Source organism: Phoenix dactylifera, chromosome 1 (assembly GCF_051530095.1).
Source record: "Phoenix dactylifera cultivar Ajwa chromosome 1, Ajwa_hap1_PhDact_Kaust_v1.1, whole genome shotgun sequence".
NCBI classification, from domain to species: domain Eukaryota; kingdom Viridiplantae; phylum Streptophyta; class Magnoliopsida; order Arecales; family Arecaceae; genus Phoenix; species Phoenix dactylifera.
In genome coordinates this window covers 10,923,615-10,946,800 of record NC_143190.1, presented here as the reverse complement: position 1 = coordinate 10,946,800, position 23,186 = coordinate 10,923,615, and the positions used below count along the sequence as shown (strand labels likewise).

The 23,186-nt window shown below is 36.9% G+C and overlaps 2 protein-coding genes across 6 annotated transcripts; both read right to left on the bottom strand.

Annotated features, from left to right (window-relative positions):
• Positions 1-565: 565 nt before the first annotated feature.
• On the bottom strand, positions 566-8,696 carry LOC103703544 (protein WVD2-like 1). Of its 2 annotated transcripts, none has more exons than XM_039114242.2 (7): positions 8,381-8,696; positions 5,356-5,740; positions 4,751-4,839; positions 4,571-4,664; positions 4,411-4,482; positions 2,051-2,161; positions 566-1,080 (listed from the first exon to the last, which is right to left on the bottom strand). In XM_039114242.2, the coding sequence occupies exons 1-7, from the start codon at positions 8,470-8,472 to the stop codon at positions 799-801; spliced, it is 1,125 nt and encodes a 374-aa protein (XP_038970170.1). In that variant the 5' UTR covers positions 8,473-8,696; the 3' UTR covers positions 566-798. The 2 variants fall into 2 exon arrangements, with proteins under 2 accessions (XP_038970170.1, XP_038970171.1); XM_039114243.2 differs by lacking the exon at positions 8,381-8,696 and adding an exon at positions 6,847-6,984.
• UAH (ureidoglycolate amidohydrolase) lies at positions 566-22,438 on the bottom strand. Of its 4 annotated transcripts, XM_088720854.1 has the most exons (18): positions 22,128-22,421; positions 21,871-21,956; positions 20,330-20,404; positions 18,109-18,237; positions 16,331-16,417; positions 15,902-16,104; positions 15,723-15,825; positions 13,898-13,989; positions 13,682-13,744; positions 12,458-12,698; positions 11,261-11,301; positions 10,693-10,751; positions 5,356-5,740; positions 4,751-4,839; positions 4,571-4,664; positions 4,411-4,482; positions 2,051-2,161; positions 566-1,080 (listed from the first exon to the last, which is right to left on the bottom strand). In XM_088720854.1, the coding sequence occupies exons 1-13, from the start codon at positions 22,323-22,325 to the stop codon at positions 5,729-5,731; spliced, it is 1,389 nt and encodes a 462-aa protein (XP_088576980.1). In that variant the 5' UTR covers positions 22,326-22,421; the 3' UTR covers positions 566-1,080; positions 2,051-2,161; positions 4,411-4,482; positions 4,571-4,664; positions 4,751-4,839; positions 5,356-5,728. The 4 variants fall into 4 exon arrangements, with proteins under 4 accessions (XP_088576980.1, XP_088576979.1, XP_088576981.1 ...); XM_088720853.1 differs by lacking the exons at positions 566-1,080; positions 2,051-2,161; positions 4,411-4,482; ... (1 more) ...; positions 4,751-4,839; positions 5,356-5,740 and adding an exon at positions 6,987-7,034 and having other exon boundaries at positions 22,128-22,422; XM_088720855.1 differs by lacking the exons at positions 566-1,080; positions 2,051-2,161; positions 4,411-4,482; ... (1 more) ...; positions 4,751-4,839; positions 5,356-5,740 and having other exon boundaries at positions 10,465-10,751; positions 21,367-21,956; positions 22,128-22,438.
• Positions 22,439-23,186: the final 748 nt, after the last annotated feature.

The following is a 23,186-nucleotide window of genomic DNA, read 5'->3' as shown; positions in this document are numbered from 1 at the left end:
AAAAATTAAAAAAAAATAAAAATAAATAAAAAAAGAAGAGAGATAATAAATATTGCCGCTCCCTTGCCCGCTGCTGACGTTGTAGTCATTTTATTTTTTTAACAGGGAACAGAGCGGTGATAGAAGCTTTACGCTATCAACCATTCACAAAAACAGACCATTTGGTGTGCTTTGTTGGTAGTCGCACTGGTAGGTCTTCTTCACACTATAGCTTTGTTGTGAAGAACTATTTGTGCCTAATTAATGGCAAGCTGCTACATGAAATGCTTAATAACCGATAAGAAATATAAAAGGGAAAAGCAATTCGAATCAGAGAACCCAGTTCCATGGAATCACAACACCAAGAAGCATCGTGCTTGAGGCATGAACAAAACCCAAATGACTTGCATCGTTATTAGAAGACTAAATATTTAGATCATTCTGCCAGCAGCATTTAACACCTAAATATTTAGATCGCATCCATATTTCTGTAACAAATATTTATACCATGAAGGCGTCAAGATGGAGGGATTTCCCAGAATTCTTGCGTTAAAATATGACATAAAGCTTAGAGACTCAGCCACACTTTTAAAGAAGAGTCACTCCAGTTTTTACATAATTGCAGAATCAGTTGTTACATCACACTTTATAACTTACAAAATTTACAGCATGATACATTATAAAATCTCAGTCACGAATTTCTCACATGGGGGGGAGAACTTTTGACAAACACGTGGATGTCCTGGATAAAGTAAGGGCCATTCGTGTTGTAAGATAAAATTATAATTTAAAGAACATGAAAAAAAATTAACTCATGAATCAGGTTTCCACAGTGATATCGGCAGCTGTCTGCTCTGTGACCTCCTCAGCGAGAGGCTTGGAACTATTCCTCACAGATTTTGGCCCCTGTTTCCCTTTAATTGCATTTCCAGCCTTAGGACTACTCTGTAATTTGTTGGTAGCTTCTTTATAATTGCCTAGACTGTGGCCTTGCAACCGATCGCATACTCCACTGCTGTTATCTACTTGGGATGGATCGACTGCATCGCCATAACTCTTCCTTCGACCAAACTTGGGTGATTTTGCACGAGTTGGGGGCACCTTTTGTACAAATAAAAAAAATGGATTAAAACAAGACAAACTCCAGAATCTAACCAATGCCAGTGCATATGGCTATCAAGTGTTGCAGTGAGGAAAATCCAAAGCAAGGATTACTTTTTTTTCTGTCAAATACAATCTGATTGATAAGCAAATTGACATATTTCATAGGAACAGAAAGATGGAATCTAGAAGTAGTATCACTGGGGCTGTGCCCTTTTCCTCTTTTCCTTAACTGGATCTGTTCTGAACCTGTTTCATGTGTCTCGCTAGGGATCATCTCGGCATCACCACTGAATCAGAACATCAGAGAACATCCAGGCAATACTAAAAATATCTTAGAGGATTACATGCATCAGGAACTTAAGATGAAAAATCCATTAACATTCTCAAATTGCATAATGAAATTGACAAGTGCTGCAACTGCAGTTGAATCGTTAAAAAAGGTGCCATAAATCAGAAAAGAAAATATACTAGGAAAGTACGAACGCACTTACACTGAAACATCAAACTCAACAGTAGGCAGTCACATGTGCCTCTGCCTATAATGTACCAGACAAACACAAAACTCAGGCTTTCCGAAACTAAATAACCATAAAAGTGGTAACAAGTCAAGCATTACAGCCTGATGAAAACCACATTTTCGTATCATGTATTTATGTCTAAGTTGAACTTTCTGGGCCTTTATAATTTTTTCATAGATAACAAGGCAGGTTTAACATAATCAACCATATAACCACATCTACTAGATTCTAGCCACCACTCTGAAGGAAAACTCCCCATCTTACATGGAATATGTAATTAGACCCAGTGGATAAGCTGTTAACGACTTGCTCAACCACCAATATTGGCTTGTCGACAGCCATAAAAAGAAAGTATGTTAAGCTTTCATACATTTAACTTGAACATAGCCAGCATTAGAAAAAATTCTAATTTAAAAATAGCAAATTAAGTAGAAGCTCAAGTAGATTACCTTCTTAAGTTCCACTTTAGGAGGAGGACCCTCGTGGTAGAAGCTTGGCATTGGGTTTGCTTTGAAAATCAAGTTCTTCCTTAGTTGCTTTAAAGCTGCCTCTTCCTCTTCCTGGAATTGATGGGAACCAAAAATATTAGTGATGGATTTCACTTGCCATGTCTGCAACAACTTGATTGGTTCAATTTTACAAAAGCCACTTACAAGCATGTCATGATAAAAGTATAATGCATGATGCCAAAACTGCAATACAATAAGTGACTATCATCAAGCATCTCAATCTTAAAGCAAATATAAAAACCTGTTCTAACATAGTACAATATATGAGTCCTTCTTTACCTTCATCCCCATGAAGTACAACACCCTTTGTTACTATAAGTTTTGACATATTCTAACTCAAAACTTTCAAACAAGTATCACTAAATCTTCTCCCCCCTTGTTTAATCCTACAAGAGGCCTTCTTATATAATGCCACCTCTAATCTACTTGTGGATGAACATAGTGTCACTCTACCATTCATTAGCTATCAAACTCCTTACTTTGCTTACCAAACTACTATTTATCAATCCACAACAAAAATTGATGTGTCAACCACTTTAGAGCCTGATATTCCAGATTCACAACATTGTCAGTCTTGCCACTATTGATCCACTTACTCTCATCATGATGCGGAAAGGACAACTATGCCCAAATCCACCTACTCTAATTCCAATTGGATATTTTCCCTACATCTGCTTGCTACTTCCTCAATAGCCCAAAATCTGTTTGTTCCTTTCCCAATAGATCAGAATAAAACAAGCGGTTACTTTGTTATGTTTTTTGGCCATCTTTTATGAACGGGGCCTCAATGGAGTATCCCCAATTTCTCACTAGATAAATTGTAATGCAGAATGTAACTAAAAGCAATGTCAAAAAAGACTGATAGGTCCAACATCTCTGGCTTGTTGGGGAAAAAAATGTGGTTATCTTATTGCAGCAACTACCAATAATGTACCAAATTGAAGGGGCAAAGAATATTTGTAAGCCAGAAAGAAGCTCAATGACCTAATCTAATGGAAAAAATTAGACAGCATAAACAATTCAAACAATGACATCACAAACTTGAAATCTTATGGCAAACACATGGATAGCCTGTTCTGAAGAAAAAATCTTAAGGCTCATATCAGCAATCAAAATGGGCAAGGTATCTTAAAGAAGACGCGGGGAGGGGTGGATATTCACAATTTGAAAAGGGGCAACGCTTTGTGACTTTGCAACATAGATATTTGGTAAGTTCTTTTAACAGCAGTATCTGGAAATTTGTTGCGGAGTCTCAGTTTTAATTGCAAGGTCTTCAAATAATGTCAAACTTCCAAATGACTAGTGAAATAAATCGAACAGGGAATACATTGCAAAATGTTAACCTATTTGCTGGATATCTAATTTTCAGCTGCAACCTCACTAACAAATTGTACTGAACAATAATGTCAGAGATTTGGGTATTGCACTTCAGGCATAACCTTTGATGAGTACAAGAATTTGAAGCAAATATACTCTTATTCTTTCCAGCAAAGAAGAAGGCATAAAGATGCAAACAATGGTAGAAAGACTCATCGTGAAAACATTGTACTCGATAGCCCATATCTGGGACTTGAAAAGCTAGGCAGTGAATATCAATCAGGGAACTGAAGAAGATAAAATGTGGCATCCAATATTATAAAACGAGCATAAACTTGGTCGGTGCTTCAAGCCTTCAACACAATAGATTAAGAATCTTCATTCAACATGAAAATGGTACTCGCATTGTAGAAGACTACCATAGTAAGTTCTAGCAACATGGCAAGTGGGAGGATCCTTTTGAACCATGCATTGTGAAGCGACCAGATACAAGAGGTCTCAGCAATGTCTGCCAAACCGGGCCAAACTGCTCGGTTCGGGCAATGTCGAGCCGACCCGATTTCGCACCAGGTCGGTTCGTCTAATAAAATCGGTTCTGGCTCCGTACCGGCCAGAATCCCTACCGAACCGGAACCGGCCGGTTCGGTGCAAACTTGGAGCAAACCGGCCGATTCACACCGAGTCAACCGGGTTCCAAACTGAGTTGTTTCTGTGGAGCCACCTGATGCTTTTGAAGCATTAGGTGACTGTTGGGAAGGCCCGAGAATAAGGTTTCACTATAGACTTTAATGGTGAAATACCATGTTCAGAAATTTCCACAGAATATGTAATGATTGCAAAAGAAGATAAATTCAAGGTTCAACACCAAATGGAACACCAAGATAACAAAGGATGGGCATGAACTTGCAGAAAGCTGAACTTTCTCATGCACCATTAGTCTTAAGAATTGATAGAAGGAGAAAAGGAAAAGACAAAAAACATACCCTTGTCCTAGCTTCACAATGCAGCCTCTCTGCCTCCAAAGCATGGTGCTTCTCTTCTAATTTAGAGTAAAACTAAATAAAAGAAGAAAGGCAATATTAACCTTCTCGTTGAGGATTTAGAAAAAACCAGAATATTTCATACAGCAAGAAAAGGCAGTACCTCTTTCCGTTTCTCGGCGCGTTCACTGCATTTGAAAATAGGGGCAGTTGGCACTGTTGTCCTAGCTTTCGAAATTCTTACAGATGCTGCAGTTCTATTCATAGTTCAGGAAAAGTTGATACCATCCCATGTAAGACAATTAACATATCCATAAGCCCCACAGAAGTATAAAAAGGATACGAAGAAGCCACAGAGCTAGAATCCTCTTCATCTGTGTGTACTGTATTATCAGAATGGAAAGGCTTCCTTGATGTGAGAGGTGAGTTTCCCTGTAAAGCAATGCAAAAGTACAACCATCATAATGGATATACCACGTCTGCTAAACAATTTTTCATACCAACAAAATGCTTTTAAAATAAGTCACTTTCTACCAGAGATTCAAAAGCTATAACTTGCAACCTTCCAATAAGATTCAGAAGAAGGTGGGCATTCTGAAAGCCTTCTAAGAGCATACCATGAAGTTATGCAAGTTAGGTTGGTGTTTCAAATCCAATAATATAGAATCAACAACAACTAAGGGGCTTGAGGATGGAAGAAAGCCCTTTATCACGGAATAAAACAAACATGAAATCTAACATCTATTAAGATCAGAAGTAAAAATGGAAATGTGTTGACTGCAAGAAGTATTTTTCGAAATAAAAAGACAACAAAGCATGTTAGCTGACAGATGTATATATTGCCACAGGACTGGTGTTTATATCAACGAAGACATGACAGATGAATTAAAAGGAGTCAATACAAGAAATGAGACAACAAAGCATGTTAGCTGATTGCAGATTATTTACCTTAGCAGCTTTATCTCCATCACCAGCTGCATCAGCTGCAAACTCACGACATCCACTGGCAGCACGCTTTTCAGTTGCAAGCTCAAATGGCTGAGGGACAGTGTAGTTAAGCCGTACTTGTTTCTTATGATTTGGTGACTTCTGAGCTTCATGGTTCATGGGTTTATTTTCAGGTGTGTCATTATCCAAATTCAAGTTTCCGATGCTAGGTACTTCTTGCCCATTGTGAGAATCCTGAACGTCATTTATAGCCTCATCTGACCCATCATGTGTGGAAGTTTTACAGGAAATATCATCAGTTCGATCAGGATTGCCATTAGATGCACATATAACAATATATGATTCTTCATCTGTGGACATTTCTAAAGCTTCCTTACCCATTGCACTGCAAGAAATGAAGCAGATATATTAATTTTATTCCAGATGAGGAACTGATCGAGAACAGGGAAAAAAATAATATAAATGAAACATAACCAAATATAGATAACATATTTCCCAATTGCACACAATAAGAACGAAAGAATTGAGTCGTAGAAGATCAATTAATCAATAAATGGGCTGTTTGGATGCTTGAAAATTGACACAAATCTTACACAACCATAGATAGCATATTTCCTAAACACATATGTATACACAGACAACCAGTTAAGGGGTAGAAGATAGATTAATTAATAAAGGGATTGTTTGGATGCTTGACTAACAGATACTAGGTCACCACCCACAATTTGTGGGAGTTGGATGAGAAGTGGGAGCAGGGGAATAATGTAGCTAAAACTGCAACACCAACAGACCAGATCCAAAATTTTAACAGATACCAAAATCCAGCTAAAAACATGTTTTTCAAGCATCCTAAATTGCCTTCATATTGCAGGAGTGATCAGACTCAAGAAACTCCAAAAGTACTGTCTCTTTCTGCAGCTGACTCCCACCTCATGGGAGATATCCTGCAAACATGACAGCTAACCACTCAAACAGGCATAGACTATGAGGTCATGAAATGTAAAAAAGGTTTTTGTACTGCCCAGTAGAGAAATTGCAAGAGCCTAACAATCTGAAACACCATAGCATATTGCATCATTTGAATGTTGCAAACCTCCTGAAAGATCCCATGCTTGCTATTTCCTCAAATTATGATCGTAACATGTAAAGAAAGTGTCTAACTTAATCAGCAGATTTATGAACTCAGAACAATGCAAATGATGCTGTAATTAAATTTCTGCAGTTTGACTTCAGTTAGAAATCTAAGGCATCTACCTTTACCATGCCAAAAACAAAATTGTAATCCCTCAAGACTAAATCCTCAAACCCCAATATAATAAGAAGTTTACAAGGGTATCTCAATGTTCACCTCTAGCTTGTGTAAAAGTAAACAGTCATGATCTTCAAACAGAATTTATTCCACATATGTTTTTTCTTGAGGGAAAAGTAAATTATGCATAACTTTGTACACAATAAAAATGTAATATAAACAATGCTGTTGACCCCCCATACTTTTGGGTTGGCATGAACTACAAATTCCCATTAGTATGGAACCTCCTTTCCATTCGTGCAACTCTATCAAATTGTTTCATGAAGGTAGTTGGGTTTCCATAAGCGACGGCAGTCTTTTAAGACTCGTAACACTGAGTAATCAACATTTCTTCACCTCAGAACAATATAGTTGTGAGGGAAAAAAAGGGCTGCAGCAGAGGAAATACCTGTTAATACTCTAATCTAGTGGAACTACAAACAGTTGTATAGAGTTTGCAAACTGAAAATTAAGAATGTTTGTGATTAAATTTAGTCAAGTAATTAAAAGAATGTACTTCAAAGAATTTAGTCCTTATGTACATTCATCATGTGGCTCCGTACCATCCAAACAAGAAATAAAAATGAATCAAGAAAATTTATGAAAAATAAAAAGGAATTCAAAGACACAACTCATTGGGCAAGGGATAATTATTTTTGAACCTGTAGCTATATGCAGCTTCCACAAAACATAAGATGACAGAGCATATTCAACCCCTTCATGCACAGGGGCTTTATACGTATAACCTATCTAACTTGTAACTGGAATAATTGTTGACCAGAACAAAATATTAAAATAAGATTGAAAATGGTTACATTCAATTGCAGATAATCTAAAAATACTGTTGTATGTGACTGAAGAATTATCCAAAAAATGTACACATCATCAATTGTAAACAAAACAGGTCCAACAAGCATGGTGCCTATCACATCACATTTAAGATCTCCTCATTCTGAAACATTAAATAATCTCCAGAGAAAAACAAGATAAAATCCTAATTCTTCTTTTATACTATCATAACTTGACTTCATCAAAACTAGCATTTCTTTTCTATGAGGGTTTTTCTGAAGGGAAGTTAAATTAATCAAAGAACCGATGGCCATCCAAGAATCGATCAAGAACATGCAATCATTCTTTCATAAAAGAGGCTAAGAGCATTGCTAGACGAAAACATCACGCTGAAAGCATTACCTTAACAGGAACCACTTCTACATGGATCCGGACAAATAGAATGCAAAGAAGAACAGTGTATAAAATCAGTCTGATGAAAATAACAGCTCATGCATCCATTTATTTAAAAAAGAAAAAGTAAAAAACCGATGAGGATGCTTGAATTATCACCTTATTTATTATAAATACAGCAATCAGGAGAAAAAAAATGGATACAATATTAAACGGGAGGCAGCGAAAGGACACAACTGGCATTACATTATTTAATTTTTTAAAGGCAATAACAGACTATGTCATATTGAATTATTATATTACAAAGAAAACGACATTCCAATTGAAAACATTCCAACTGAATCAACAAAAAAACTGATCTTTATCAGATAACAAAGAATCAATCAGCCCCCCCCCCCCCCCCCCCCCCCCCCCACCCAAAAAAAAAATATATATATATTAATAGTGGAATTCAAAAAACCTAACTCACTTCCCACCAACCAATCAAATATACTGAAGATTTTTTTTAAGAAAATAAAAGAATAATGGACGGGAGAGAAAAATATGAATTTCAACCTAATTTGCCTGTAACACCAACAAAAAGCATCAGATCCCAAACTTCCACCAATGGATTTTCCACCTTTTTCTTCATCGAATCGCTCGTGCATTGCGTTATTTATCGAATTAAACAGATCAAGAACCCAAAGACAACGATAGTAACAGAAGAAATCGCCACGGAATCCTTACAGCTCTTCGAATCTCCAATCCGACAGAGATCTCGAGTTCCTCCGAGCGATCACGCGATTCCAAGAACCCTCCCCCTCTGCCTCCTCCTTTCTCCTCCGCCCGCTCCTCCGCGTCCGCCTCCTCGCTCCGCCGCCCCCGGAAGAACGACGGTCCCTGTGGCCGTGTCGCAAAATTTATAGCTCCCCGGCTCTAACGCCGTCAACTGACGGCCAGTCGTAGGCGTCAAACCGTAGTCGCTTGGTCGCGCCCGGTCGTGCGCTCGAGTCAAACGGTGCTAACCCGTTTCTTGCGCAGGTTAGCTTACCGTCTGCCGGACGTTTGCATTTGACAGACTTCTGGTTGACGGAACGGAGGTTAACTTCCTGTGATTTGTATCCCCCTACTAATCCGCCGGATCACCCGACACAAACTAACCCCACTTAACTATTTTAACGCACGCCATCTCATCCTCTTAATCGTGCCGGAAACCGATCAACTTCCACCAAAATTGCTAAAATACCCCTTATTTCCTTTACTCGTACCCAGATCATACCCGCCAACCGCCTAAAATTAAGTAGATCAGAGCCGTCGATAGATACCCTCTCTTGGTTCGGGGATTTAGATATGGACGTCTGTGGTGTACCAAACTGGCTGGCGGGAAGTGGAGGCCGTACGATCGTGATTAGGTGGGACCCAGCTGTTGCTGAGGGAATAGGGCAGCCACGTCAGCTGCAGGATGGGGAATCGTACGACCAGTGCCCGCCATACGGGGGAAGTGGATAAATTTCACCTGGGCGCCGTTTTACCGAGCCCACACTTGGGTCTTCGATATGAAGCCCGGTGTGAAAGCGATTTCGCCTTATCGTCTGCCGAAAGCTCCTATGAGGCCACTAATTGGACCGTCCCAGATTGAAATGGAGGTCTGGAAAAAACTCTAAAACGTCAACCACAAATATTGGTGAAACAACAGGTGCAGGTTCGGAGAGTAGAGGACTGCGATTGGTCGCCGTAGTTATCCCGTGAGAAAAAGTGATGGCCGTCTCACGGCGAAAGGAGTCCAGCTTAATAATTGCGCACCCATCTTTGATTTGTTCTTGCTAACCTTTTTGACAAAAGAGTTTCACCTCCGTGATCATACCCTAATCTCCACTTTTTAGATGGGAGGTGTTTTCTAAGGCAAGTGTAACCTGCTCATCCATCCAGTTCAGTCGAATCGTACCTAATAGACCGTCCTGGGCTGGGGGCAGGAGTTGCTGGACACCTAGATTGCGTGGTTTGATGATGTTATCCTATGCAAATGCTGTGATGTTGATTGACACATGTTTGACAAAATTTAAATCCAATAAATAATTATCAATCTACAATTTAGGAGTCACATGTCCCTCATTAGAGTCATCTGCATTCCAATTAGGTGCAATGGAATGGTGGATAGCACCATGATGATGCTCTAGGTAGTACCTAAACTTCATTAAGAGTCTGGATTTTGATTTGGAAATTACCATGCGCCAGGAAATATACTTGAAAAAGATATTACTTAGGGTTTTTGGAAAATTTTCGATGGTTAAATTTGCTGTTTGGCATGTTCTAGGGCATACATAGCAATGATCTTTGATTTATACAAGTTTGTTTGATTCTATGCACCGCAAAACTACATGCCATCCAATCTAATGCCTTTGCTGCTTGTTACATCCGTTCCAGAAACAGAGTGATGTCCATGTCTGTTGCACCCATCTGCTTTCTGTTAAGGATGCCGCAGTGATACAGTCCAGAATATGCTTTTTCCTATCCGTTTTCGTTGGAATATAGAACAGCATTCTCATCAATCTAGAGATTGGTTTCATGATATCTATCACTCTTCTTCAATCAGAAGCTGTGTTTCATGTTCCTGGATTCCAGTCTCAGAACCCATTCAAGTATAACTCAAAAAAACCAAGTTTAGTTTCCAATGGATGTAAACGGCCAGCTAGTATTTATTTCATCATGCACCTCAGATTTCGGTGTAACACCCGAAATGCAAAATTGCTAGTTTGCTACATGCCATGTACTACAGAGTTCTTCCAATGTAATCTAAATTCTTACATCCATTAAACATATATATGCAGGTGCTATGCGGCGCCACAATATGTAGCTAGTGATAATTTAGCTAGGGTCAGGGCTAATACCTTGACCCCATTTGCGATGTCATCGATTGAGGCATACTCTTCAGGCTTATGGCTGAAACCTGCAACAAGCAATACTACAGGTCATGAAAAAAATATGGCTGCAACAGGTGCTTTGCACTGTTATTCAATGAGCTTGAGAAACTAGATATGGTAAAGCCAAAGCCTCCAAGAAACAGAGCTAAATTACCCTGCGGTAGAGAATTTAACCATATACACATCCTCCTGCATACAGGCAGTCAGGCACATACACCAGTATACTAGCATGTGCAATCGGATTTTGGAAACATAAAGTTTGACATTTATCAACAATATAAATAAGTACACTTAAAAAAAGTTTGGGGAGAGAGGAAGATTGGTTTAACTATGAAAAGGTAGTTAAGCATATTCTCAAAATGCAAAGGTAGTTAAGCAGCTGATCTTCTTTATCATTTTCTTATATCTTCCCTAAGGCTAATTAAAAGGTCTTTTGTTAACCCTGTGCTTCCTTTTGTTCCCTTGGAAATTTCTAATGATACATCTATTCATAATGAGAAAAATAATGATGCAAGGGGTGGTATAGAGTGCAAACCTTTATAGCATGGAATGAAGATCATGCCCATTGGTGATATTCTGCAGGTGCATTCGTTGCACAGTTAGCTTTTAGCAAGTACATAGAAACCATTAAAAAGCATTAACAAGAACACTAGATCTGCAATTTTCACATACATTCCAAAACATCTGCTAGACATTTAAACACATCTATGCTTCTTCTCTAGAAATGATGTTGAGAGTAACTTATAAGCATAAATTTAATGGGAATACAGAATTATCTCATGGCATTGTTCATTACATTGATTGTTAAGAATCAGCTGCCTGCAGTAACTCCCAAGCGATTGCCCATATATTCCAAAATCCAGAGGCAGTTTGCTAAATGCATAGATTGCTAAGTACCAACAAAAATTAAGCAGGAAAGAGGGGAAAAAAGAAACAATAGATGCATTCAAAGGGAATGCTTCTACATAACAATACGCTTGGACATTGATGCCTGTGTTATGCGTCCAGGTAATATTAACCCCAGAATTTTTTCTTGTAACAAAGCTGCACTGAATATTTTATTTGCTAATTTAGTCTTGCAAGTGGAGCAGAGTGACCCCAATTGATGGTAAAAATTTGTTTGTGATAGTTTATGTCATGATTGCTGCATTGGAAATCTTAAATCCATGTGTCAATATTCACTATTGGAGAGAAGAACCTTTAATTAGCTTTTTGGAAAATTCCATACAAGCAATTAATATTTCCGTCAAAGAAGATATTTTCTGCGAACTTCTAGGACTACTAGAGAATAAGGTAATGCATTTAAAAGATTCCTTTCCTTTTGTTCTATTATTTAGCCAGCGATATCATAGTTGCAACCTCTCTGCCTTTCACCTCTTTAAGTGATGATTAATTCTACATTGGCACATCTTATAAATTCTTACTCCCACATGGTTTTACTGACACACTGGCCCCATAGGGGTTGCAGGTCATCGGTAGTAACTTGTTGATAAGGGAGTCCAATAATAGGGGATTCCAGGGTCGGATCTACTCTAACATTTCTCTAGAAACATGAATTACACTGCCAAAAAATGAGACAGATGTGAACAGCTAATGAAGCAGTTGAATGGAATGTGAGAACATTCAAGAAAAATAAGTGGTCAAACAAAATTTAATTACTAGCACTAAGTTAGTTATGCAGTAACTTATTTCAAAAAGGAGCAAAAGTAACTGCAAGCATAGGTTTATCTACCTGGCCATGAAGAGCGAATCATGGTAGGCTCTACTGATCATAAGCTTGTGACTAAGATTCAAATGTTGCGCTGCAACCTCCATGGCATTGATTATTGATTTCTCAGAAAGGGCAGGAGGATCCTGATTTATAATTTGGAATTCTGATAATTTAACTCTGCGATTCTTAGCTATATCAATTGCAGATTGATGGATTTTTTCAATTACAGAGTTTCTTCTCTTCTCGTCAATGTCTCGTGTATCTGGATAAAAGATGAGGACATCAATCTCAAGATATTAGCAACATTTGAGATATCAAATGAGGGGGGGAAAAAAAGCTAATTAGGTATTCAAAATCATTACACAGTTCCCTTCAGTCATAACATCTAAGTATGACAAAGGAAACATACATGGGATGAGTAATTTCACTGACCAGAAAATGACTTAGAACACCAGAGTAAATGGCAGAACTTGGATATAATTTCAAGAAATACTCCTTTATGGAAAAGAAATGTATGAGCGCTTGCTAATAATTAACGCACTAGAAAGTACCTGGATATCTTTCTTGCTTTATTCAGTTATGATCATTTTGGTGTTAATATAAGGTGCCTGACCCAGGGTCATCTATGTGGCATTAGAGGGTACTATCTAAGTCCAGCATGCTTGTTAATTCAACATTTACCTTCCACTACTAAGGTCATGTTAAAAAGAATTACTGTACATAAAAAACAGCATTGATTTAGTATCTATGGTTCTGATGGCTTAAAATGTGTTTTTTTCTTTGAATCATTTATTAAGCAAATTAGGTAATATGTAGTATACTTGAATTTCTGTAGAACACTTCTTGAACAAGGTTGTTATAGTGAGCAATCTAAAGACAAAATTTGGTACTGCTCATGTTTCTGTAGGTATCGCATTTGGCATCATAAAAAAAATCAGATATTAGGATTACTCAAAAGAGCTTTAAAATTGCTTCTTCAAGAAATTCTGTTGCAACATAGTGTAAGAGAGTTTAAAAGTGCAACATGATAGAAGAAAGAAAGAGAACAAAAGAAAAGAAAACACAAAAGAAAGTACAGAGAAAGCCTAAGGGGGCTATAAGGAAAATGTAATAGCATTAAATAAAAGCTGATCAGGGTATACGCTCAAGAAAAAAACATCAACATTTTTCTAAAAACAGAAGAAAGAAATATTATTATATTGAATCAATCAGTGACAGATATATCTACTAAATGGAGGGGAATACCAATTTCTAAATGTGATTTGCTTGGAATGCTGTTGATTGCTCCTGGATGCAGCTCCAAAATACCTTGAAGAAGCAGAAGATTTAGAAAAGACGACATAACATATCAAAACTTCCACCAGTGATTCTATAGATGACAATTTAAAAGACAGCTCTGCATTTGATAACAAATTGCAGAAATTAGGAATATGTTTCCAAAATCATGTTAAAGGCACATACCTACAGTACCTACAGTGTCTATAGATCCAGAGTCTAGCACATGCTTCTCAACAGCTAGTGCCAACTCCGCCGCTGCAAGTCCTGCATCATTTCTGTTAATGATGCAATCAAAAGATTGTTAAATTTGTTATATGCATCCAAACTAAAGTCATATAAATAGACTTGAAACAATGGAGAATATTTTTCTGTATTCACAATTACTAGCACTTCAATTAGCAGAACATATACGAATGGGATATGAATAATTCCACTTTTAACAGCTCAGCTTTAAGGAGACCTATAATTTTAGTCACAGATGAGACTGTAAGTCTCCTAGGTGAAACTATAAACATATAATATTTTGAAGTAGGAAATTTTGACACCAAGTAACTGAGAGGGAAAAAACTTGAAGATTTATCAGATTGCAGAGCATAATTCTTTTTCTAGCGAATGTGCAAGTAACTACCAAAAAAAGGGTCTGCCAAATACTAGATAAAAGTATATACCTGTCAGAAGAAAAAATAACATAAAAAATGGCAGAAGTCCTGAGTATGATAAGGAAGTTCAATTATCGCCAGAAAAAAGATAAGGAAGTTTGATTATTCTCCTAAGCATATGATGTACAAAATTACTTACAACGAGGATACGAAAAGAAGATACATAAACCAGCCCTTCCTAAAATCTACAGTGGATCTTACCCATGTATTAAACAAGTAGATCATTAAGCACACAAAAGCAACATAATTCCTTTTACATGACTGTAATGGATAAGTAAAAAAAAAAAAAATCATATTGCTCTATTCATATGTAGTACATCCCACACTGATTTCCATAGGCATTTAGCCCTTTCTGTTTAAGTAGCACTATAGCTGTTCAGGTACAAATTGTCAACATATGAAGATGAAATCTGACATATTTGACTAGCCAAATAAGCTAAAGAATGTTATTTTATATCTTCCGTAACAGCTATCGGAATCCACATTAGAATGAGAAATGATTATATTGTTTTTTTTAAGAAGATGGGTGTCAACTAATACAGCCTTCAACTGAAAGAGAACCATCTACTGCAACAACTGTTGTAATATCCAAGCCCAGCTGAAGATGAGATGAGAAGGGTACAAGGAGTAGCAATAGCTGGTGTTCTGAAACATATATAATTAAGAAAATTTCCTTACTCGTGAATTGTGAATATAAAGCATAATCTAGTGACAATAGACAGGAGCTTCACAAGATTGCTGAGATGATAAGTCAAAGCATGGGACTGGAAAATAATTCATCATCCACTCTGGGAGCTTAGCACTGAGCATAAACGAGTCCTAGCAGTCTTCAGGTAAATCAGTTAGACAGAAGTAACAGGTCCTGAAAACAATTATTAAGTGGGAACTTAAATCACAAGACGAAAATGGGGGCCTCAAATCTTTCTTTTTGCTCTAGTGCATGATCCCTGCAGTTGCTTATCAATATAAGTAAAATTGCCTGAATATAATAAATGATACAAGTTTGATGATTTTCTATGGACTGCCCTATATAGATGGAGAATACCTGTTCTCATAAACAATAATATTTATGTGAAAATGAATGCAACTAAAAGAGACAATGACTTCAAAGAAGAGAGATAAGACGACAAAAAAGAGCTTTTCATTGCAACAGTATGGTGACTACCTGATTTGCTTTCTTCATGTAAAAAATGGGGCATGGGCAGATATGCTGCTGGCATGTTACCAATGTACAAGTATGCCAATCAATGTGTAATAAGCAATGTCATATGTAACCCTTTGACCAAGCCTACCATTCACTGGTTATTTTGGAACACAAAACGGTTGGAAGAAGATGAAAGCATGCAAACCTTGCTGGCATAAGGACAGCTCCAGCATGACCACCATTGCCTTCAAATTCCACGTTGATACTTGCAGGTGCAGCAATTGCAGTGACAATGCCAATTGAAACACCTAACATCAAGGTAAGCAATTAAGAGGATTAACTGGAGCCACTAGCTATATGGATTTGATTATTGAAGAACCCAACCTTCGTCTTCCAGAACAGGGCCTTGCTCTATATGCAATTCTAGAAAAGCGAAATAACTGCCTTTCTTCAAAAAGACATTTGACAAGTGTTCTTCATGTATGTTGTAACCAGCAAATTTAGCAGCGCCAAAGAAAGATATATTTTGACCATCAACTGTTTCTTTAAGAGCATTAGCTAATGTCTCACTCCCTGACAATAAGCGGCTGCACATTTCAAATATGGAATGAGATAAATGTCAATTCATTGCAAGCCTTCAGATGTCACATTCTCAACTCATGCAGCAAAGCCATAAATGATGAAAAGAAACAGGTTTTGATGTCAGCAAAGCCACATTTTATGGATATTAGAGTTCTTGAGTCTGCAGACTGAATACAGAAGAACATGACCAGGAGACTTATCTTATTATTCCCAAAAGGAGAAAGTTCAGACCTGCCCAAGCAACCAATTCCAAAACGTGTAGGCTCCTCGGATGTGAACATAATTACCTCCAATGATCTCTTGGGCTGGAAGCCAGACCTGTTAAATATTCCATAGAAATAATTTATAAGCTAAACTAATTTGCTGAACAAAGCAGACTGTGTCTCAGCCTTGATAAAGAACTAAAGTCAACATCAGTAATATCAAAAATAGTATAAATAATTTAATGCACATATTCTTGTTCCAATTTGAACTGGCCTCAATTTACATAGAAAGTTCAGCAGTGCTTAGAGCCCCTCCTATAACCAAAGCTAATACCCACTCTATATGTCAAATGATGCAAGTATTATTGAATGTCAAATAAGTGCGAGAATCCAGCAAGGTGAGGGATCTAATAATTGGGTTCAGTTTTCAAATACAAGTTCATACAACTGAAGTCAATTCTTCCCATATGAAAGCAGCTTTTATAGCTGCTTGATACTTAGAGAAGGGAGATTAACCAAACTCTTTGTACTAGCTTCAAAGACACCATCTGAGCTTCAGCTTCTCATGGGATTTCTCTTTTATTGAACTATAAAAATCTTTCCAACCCATCATAGTTTTCTGATCGCGCTTGCCATGGCAAAGTTATGTAATATTCCAATAAAATCCAAAAATTTTCTTGCTAATTAGATGACAAAAAGTTTGTCGCAACATATAGAGCCTTAGCTTCAGTCCTGAGTCTGTCATTGCATCTTTGATACAAAGCTAAAATTGCCTTTCTTTTTTGTCGGTTTGTGGTGAATTGGGTCAGTAGCAATTAGCAATGAAACAAATACATCCAGCTAGCTTCCCTGACTGAAACATTTCAAGGCCTGAACTCTGAAGCCATTGAAGGGTACATATATGTATGCCCATTTTTCTTGCACATGTGAATTTGGACTACTTTGCTCAGGTTTCATAGGATCTCATGTTCCACTATTAGTTATCTATGAGTCTGAAAATAGCCTAACCAAGACTATCTACCTAGATTCGGATCATGTTTATCCATGGTCACTTATTTTCATTCATCTTATTCTTTTGCCTTGCCCCCTTACGACTTCCTTAATATCCTTTCACGATTTCTGTCCAGATCAAACCAAGTCTGTTGATGTTCCTTCATTTGTTGCAGATCACATCAAACTCCATAGTTGGCATCTCGATGACCAGTAATATTAATAGTGGTTTGATGCATATCTTATCAGTTTTTGGTTATTTGTTGCTCTGGCTGATATGTCTTGAAATTCAGTGGTAATAATTATGTTTTTAAAGCAGTAGTTGATAGAACTCCATCATGCCTTGTTGAAACAACTTTTAGACATGCCCTTGTTTTCAGCTCAATTTGAGGCTTGAAGGCCTCTTTCCATTATCATGACCCACCACATATTTGACATGTGTTGCTGTAAGGTCTTTTCCTATTATCTCTAGCTGCAAGTTTTCTTTTCTAAAATTTATTTCTATGTCATAATTTATGGACCTTCATAATGACCAGATCTCTCTTCAATCAAGTATCATGAAAATACATGCATTTTGATCTGGAGATTATAGACATGACTTATCTCCATAATTTTACATGCTGGAATTTGAGATTCCATCCACATACCTCAAAGAACCCTAATTTTGAATATCTTGCAATCAAGATAAGCAGACAACCATTTCAAGAGATAAAAGAAAAAAGAAAAGGAAAGATAGCCAGCTCATAATGGTCCAGCATTTCTATTTCATCTTTCAACAACTAATGTGAGAATAAATCAATCAGGAAAATTGCACACCTTTTTAGCAAATTAATTGCTTCTACTGCACCCAAAACACCAACAACCCCATCATATTTTCCAGAATATGGAATGGCGTCGATATGAGAACCAGTAGCAACTGCTGCAAGTGCTGGCTCAGAACCGCTCCTGGAAGGAAAAAATAACAAAAATTTGATTAATGAGTAATGCATTTAGCAAATACAAAATCAGTGCAAGAGAATTTTAAGATGTAGATGGAAATATATTTCTTCCAGATAAAATGATGAAATGAATTTTTGACCCCAACTTCCAATCTTAAATACAGCAATGAGAATAAAAGAACTTTTATGGTGCAACATAGACTAAGAATTGCCCAATCATATCGAGCGTGAGAAAGTGTAAGTCCACACATCAAGAAGCACATATACATACATGCATGCATGCATATGTAAATGCATATCTATGTAATATATATATACATACATGTATGGAGCTAATATGGGGTGCCCACAAAATAGCTGTAATAAGGCACTCCTTACTGGATGACCAAGGGCCTAACACCAATGATCCAAGCCATTGGATGTGATCTACTGTATCTAAACTGCTTAATATCAAAAATCATATGTTTTAGAGATTCTTAGCCAAGGTATCTAATGCTCCAAAATTCATAATTCAAGCAATGCATATTTTTTTACCATTGGATGCATAGGCTAGAGATCTCTAAATCATATGATTTTTATGACAATAAGCAATTTAAGGATAGTAGACCACATCCAATGGCTCAGATCATCAGCATCGAGATCCCAAGTTATCCGGTAGAACTAACCTTATTGCAGTTGTTGCGCAGGCGTCCATACTAGCTCTACTATATACAATACATGCATGTTGTATCCTTATTATATAAAACTGAACAATGACCATCCAGTAAATAAACGTGCTTTATACAAACTTATGAGATTGAAAGCTATGGAGCATGCTTGTTGGCTATTGAAAGCAAGGGATAGCATGGGTAATAAAAGAGTATGGAAATTGATCTAAATTCATGTTTGGTGGTAATGAAAGACCCCACTAGTAGTGGTAAGGATATGATCCAGTTATAACTACAGGGATTCAAAGGAAGAGAAGAGAATGCAACACCAATGTTGAAGGAGAAAAAAAATGATCGGATATTTCTCAAAAGCTGCAACATGGAAACAAAAGGAGTGAAAGGGACAACATAGAAAACATGCTCTTAAATTAAAAATTAGGGAGAGAACAGTAGGGAGATTTGGTAATGAGAAAGAGAACGAAGGACTAAATAGCCTGGAAGTATGCATGATAGAGAGATCTAAGGCACTAAGGCAGCAGAAGGGTTAGTGTAGTGTGTCGCTAATCAGAAAAAAGTGGACAGAGATAAGAAGATGGTAGGTAAATGGGGTCATAGCTACCATAACCTTTGGTTCTTATTGTTGGAACAGAGGAAAATGCACTTAGTGGCCACATTGAAGTATATTTTAATCATCTCCTTAGCAAGTTTGTCATTTACAATTTATCCAACTAGAAGCCAATATTTTGTGTAGAAGAACAACTAAATTTGGCGATTGTTGACTTACATGACTACAGAAATCATATTGTTATTGTACATCAACTAATGCATATAGATGTGTTGTATTTGTATTTGCAATGTCATCTAAATAGTAGAATGCGTTCAAATCAACCTTGTTGCTTAGGACGGTACAAAGCAATCAGGAACAGCACTTAACAGGAGAGTAATGTAAACAGAAACTGTAAAATGTATTCAAGACAAATTTATTGTTTGCATTGCTTATGGAAAGAAAGTTATGTCCAACAATTAGTGTTAGAGCTAGCAGAACCTATTGCAAGGCCAACAGTTTGGATTGAAACCATCTTCACCCTAGCAAAAAGTGAAGAGGAAAATAAAACGAAGAAGAAGAAGAAGCTATTTGAAATTTTAAGCATTTTAGTAGTGACACTCAGAAGTGCAAAAATTGCTATTCAAGTCTCCACTGATTAGTAAGATTAATCATATAAGCTTTAGACATTGTAGTCTGATTTCATTTGTTACAAAATACAAACTTCTCTCTGTTGTTACATTCTAAGATGAGCTTTTCTATCATTAAATTTGAATGGGATGAATAATATATCATCGAGAAAGGGAAACATCAGGTTTTCATAATAAGAAAAATTTTCTTATGTTTGAAGTTCTAAAAGCAAGTTAATAAGTCAGCAGGAAAAAGGATAACATTTACTCTGAACTCACCATTGACCAAATATGTTACCCACAGCATCCTCACGAACAGAGAGACCAGCTTGCTCCATCAGTTTTTTGATATACCTGCAGATAAATTTGAGATTGACTTCATTAAGAGCCAACAACAGAGTATACGGATAAAGAAAAGTATGCATCATTGGAAGTATGTCAACATGCACTATACTACATAAAGAAACAGTTACACTAGTACAGAAACCAAATAAAAATGTCTCTACTATTTACCATTTTTCTATACAAAAATAACACTCGGAATTTGATGAATTAAGAGCCTTAAGTCTCTGTATAAATTGGAAGTTGTGTCTTCTTCATTCTATTTTCTTCATGGGCAAAGTAATTAGACACCATACTTCTTTCTAAAGGCCAAGGGAGTGAAGAGCCACTGGAAAAGAGTGGTTGCAGGAAACTTGGAATGGATTAAAGAGATGTTAAGAGCCGGGTGTGATATTAAGACATGTTGGAGTGAGGATTGGACCCTAAGATAGAGAAGCGAATCATGCATGCAGAAGATGGATAAGATGGTCAGCATAAGATATATAATGGACCAAAGATGGAATGCAGCATCTGCTGATAGAAGTCTAAATGAAAGTGAGCATAAAATAGCTAATATGCATATTTCATGAACAAGAGATGCAAAGGAGTCGGACGGGAAGTGAGCAGGTTGGATTCGGAAGATTTGGGTTGGGGGAGGAGGTTTGCTGATCAAACTACATATCAAGCCTAAATTTTGAATTTAAGACTTCCAGTAACTTGTTTCAAAAGAAGAAGAAAAATCGTTGACTTTCAAGATTACATCTTAGGCATGTATCAAAATATAAGTCCTGAGCAAATACAAACAGAGATCAGGTTTCCTCCTTGTTAAAGATCTTTATTGCATTCATGATCCCGCCAAAATGATATTGTAAACATAATTCGTGCCAGAATAGTATCACACTCCTTTGACTTTGGTTTTTATGAGATTTTGAACAAAACTATCTACGACATTTCATTAAATTATGATTTACCAGACCTCCCAGCCCCATTCTTACCTTGATTTACACCTCCAAGTTATGCCCAATAAGATCCCCTTCTCTTTGCTCCATGCATACCCCAATAAAACCCAACAAGGATTTCCCACTCTTAGAGAACCAAACAACTCAAACGAGCACAAATCAACTAATGGAGGGAGCTGTCGTTCCATTATTACTTGGAGTTCAAAGCAGTAGCTCCAGCACATAAAATGAAAGCGAGGGAGAGAGTCTGACCGGAGAACAGGTTTAACAGCAAAATTCTGTTATTCCTACTCAGATTTCAATTGCTAAATCCTCCACGTAGTCAGTAGAGGTCAGAAGTCTCCACATCAGCAGATTTACCATTACCATCTCGCATACCAAGAACAAGAAAGAAAACAGTTTCTCCAAAAAAAGCCAATAAGGTTATAAAATAAACTGCAGCTCTAACTATTTTTCGAATGATTTCAAATCACGAGTTGTGGCCTCACGATCATCCCAAATATACATCCAATCCAGATGCCAATGATCATTTGACGATACCTTCGAGCCAAGACATCCTTCTCGCTGTACAAGACACGAGTCACTGATGGCGCAGGAGTGTCAGAAAAGGTCGAGAGCTCATCTATCTGCAGAACATCCAGAATCAAATGAAATCCACTTCCGAAGCTGTACTCACAAAATTTCAGCGAAAAACCAAACATATACTCTCCGAATACCAAATAAATTTACCGACACCGATCCCTTTAATGGAATATTTGGAGTGAGATATAGCTGTACTGATTCTTTGCCATTCTTACCTGCCTCTGCACGCTCTCCTTGTCGACGGACAATGAAGAAGGGGAGAGAGAAAAGAAAGAGTGAGGCGGATCAGTTGGGTAGCCGGAGAACTCCTCCATGGTTCTCCTCGTTGGGTCTTCATGGCTCGCAGCGAGCATCGAGGAGAGAAGGAGGGCGAGGATCGGTAGATGGAAGGGTTGGGAGAGTTTCGGGGCCATGTCCTGGGTTTCCGCGGTCTCGATAGGATCTGCGCTTTCTTGCGGGGAAGTGGGAATCCAGCGATGATACCCCCGCCGCCGGTTAAAAATTTGCGAGTGGTCTGCGGGCTTTTATTTGGATCGGGCGCGGGTTGAGCTTATGGGCTCTGCTGTTGCCACGGAGAACCGATTCAGGAGTTACCGTGACCTATCCTCTCCTTCCAAAATTTTTGAGGGGCAAAAAATAATTTTTACTCTCTAAAATATTTTTAGATAAATAAAAGTATTTGATAAATTTTTAAAAAATAGTTTTTTTGGGATAAACTTTATTTTGGACTTCGTCGAAAAAAAACACTTTTAGAAATTATCAAAAAGCTATTTTGAATTATAATATTTTTTAACCAAAATATCTATAGTAAAATATAATAATTACACAAAATGTCTATTTATACCATTATTATTATATCATACTATAAATATAATATAATATTATATTATATCATAATATTAATATGTTATGTTAAATAATTTAATATTATGTTATATTATACCATAGTTATTGAGAGGATGAAAAATTAATTTATGCTAATAATTATAATATTTTATATCTTTATTATTGTATTATACTATAAATATAATATTATATCACATTATATCATAATATATTAACATGTTATGTTAAATAATTTAATATTATATTAAATTATTATGCTATAGTATATAATATTATATTACTATATTATAATAATATTACATTACATTATATTAATATTGTACTATATCATATATTTATGTATTAATATATATTATATTATATTATGCTATGTTGTATAATACTATATAATGTTCTTTACAGTTATTTTGTTATACTAAAAGTATTTT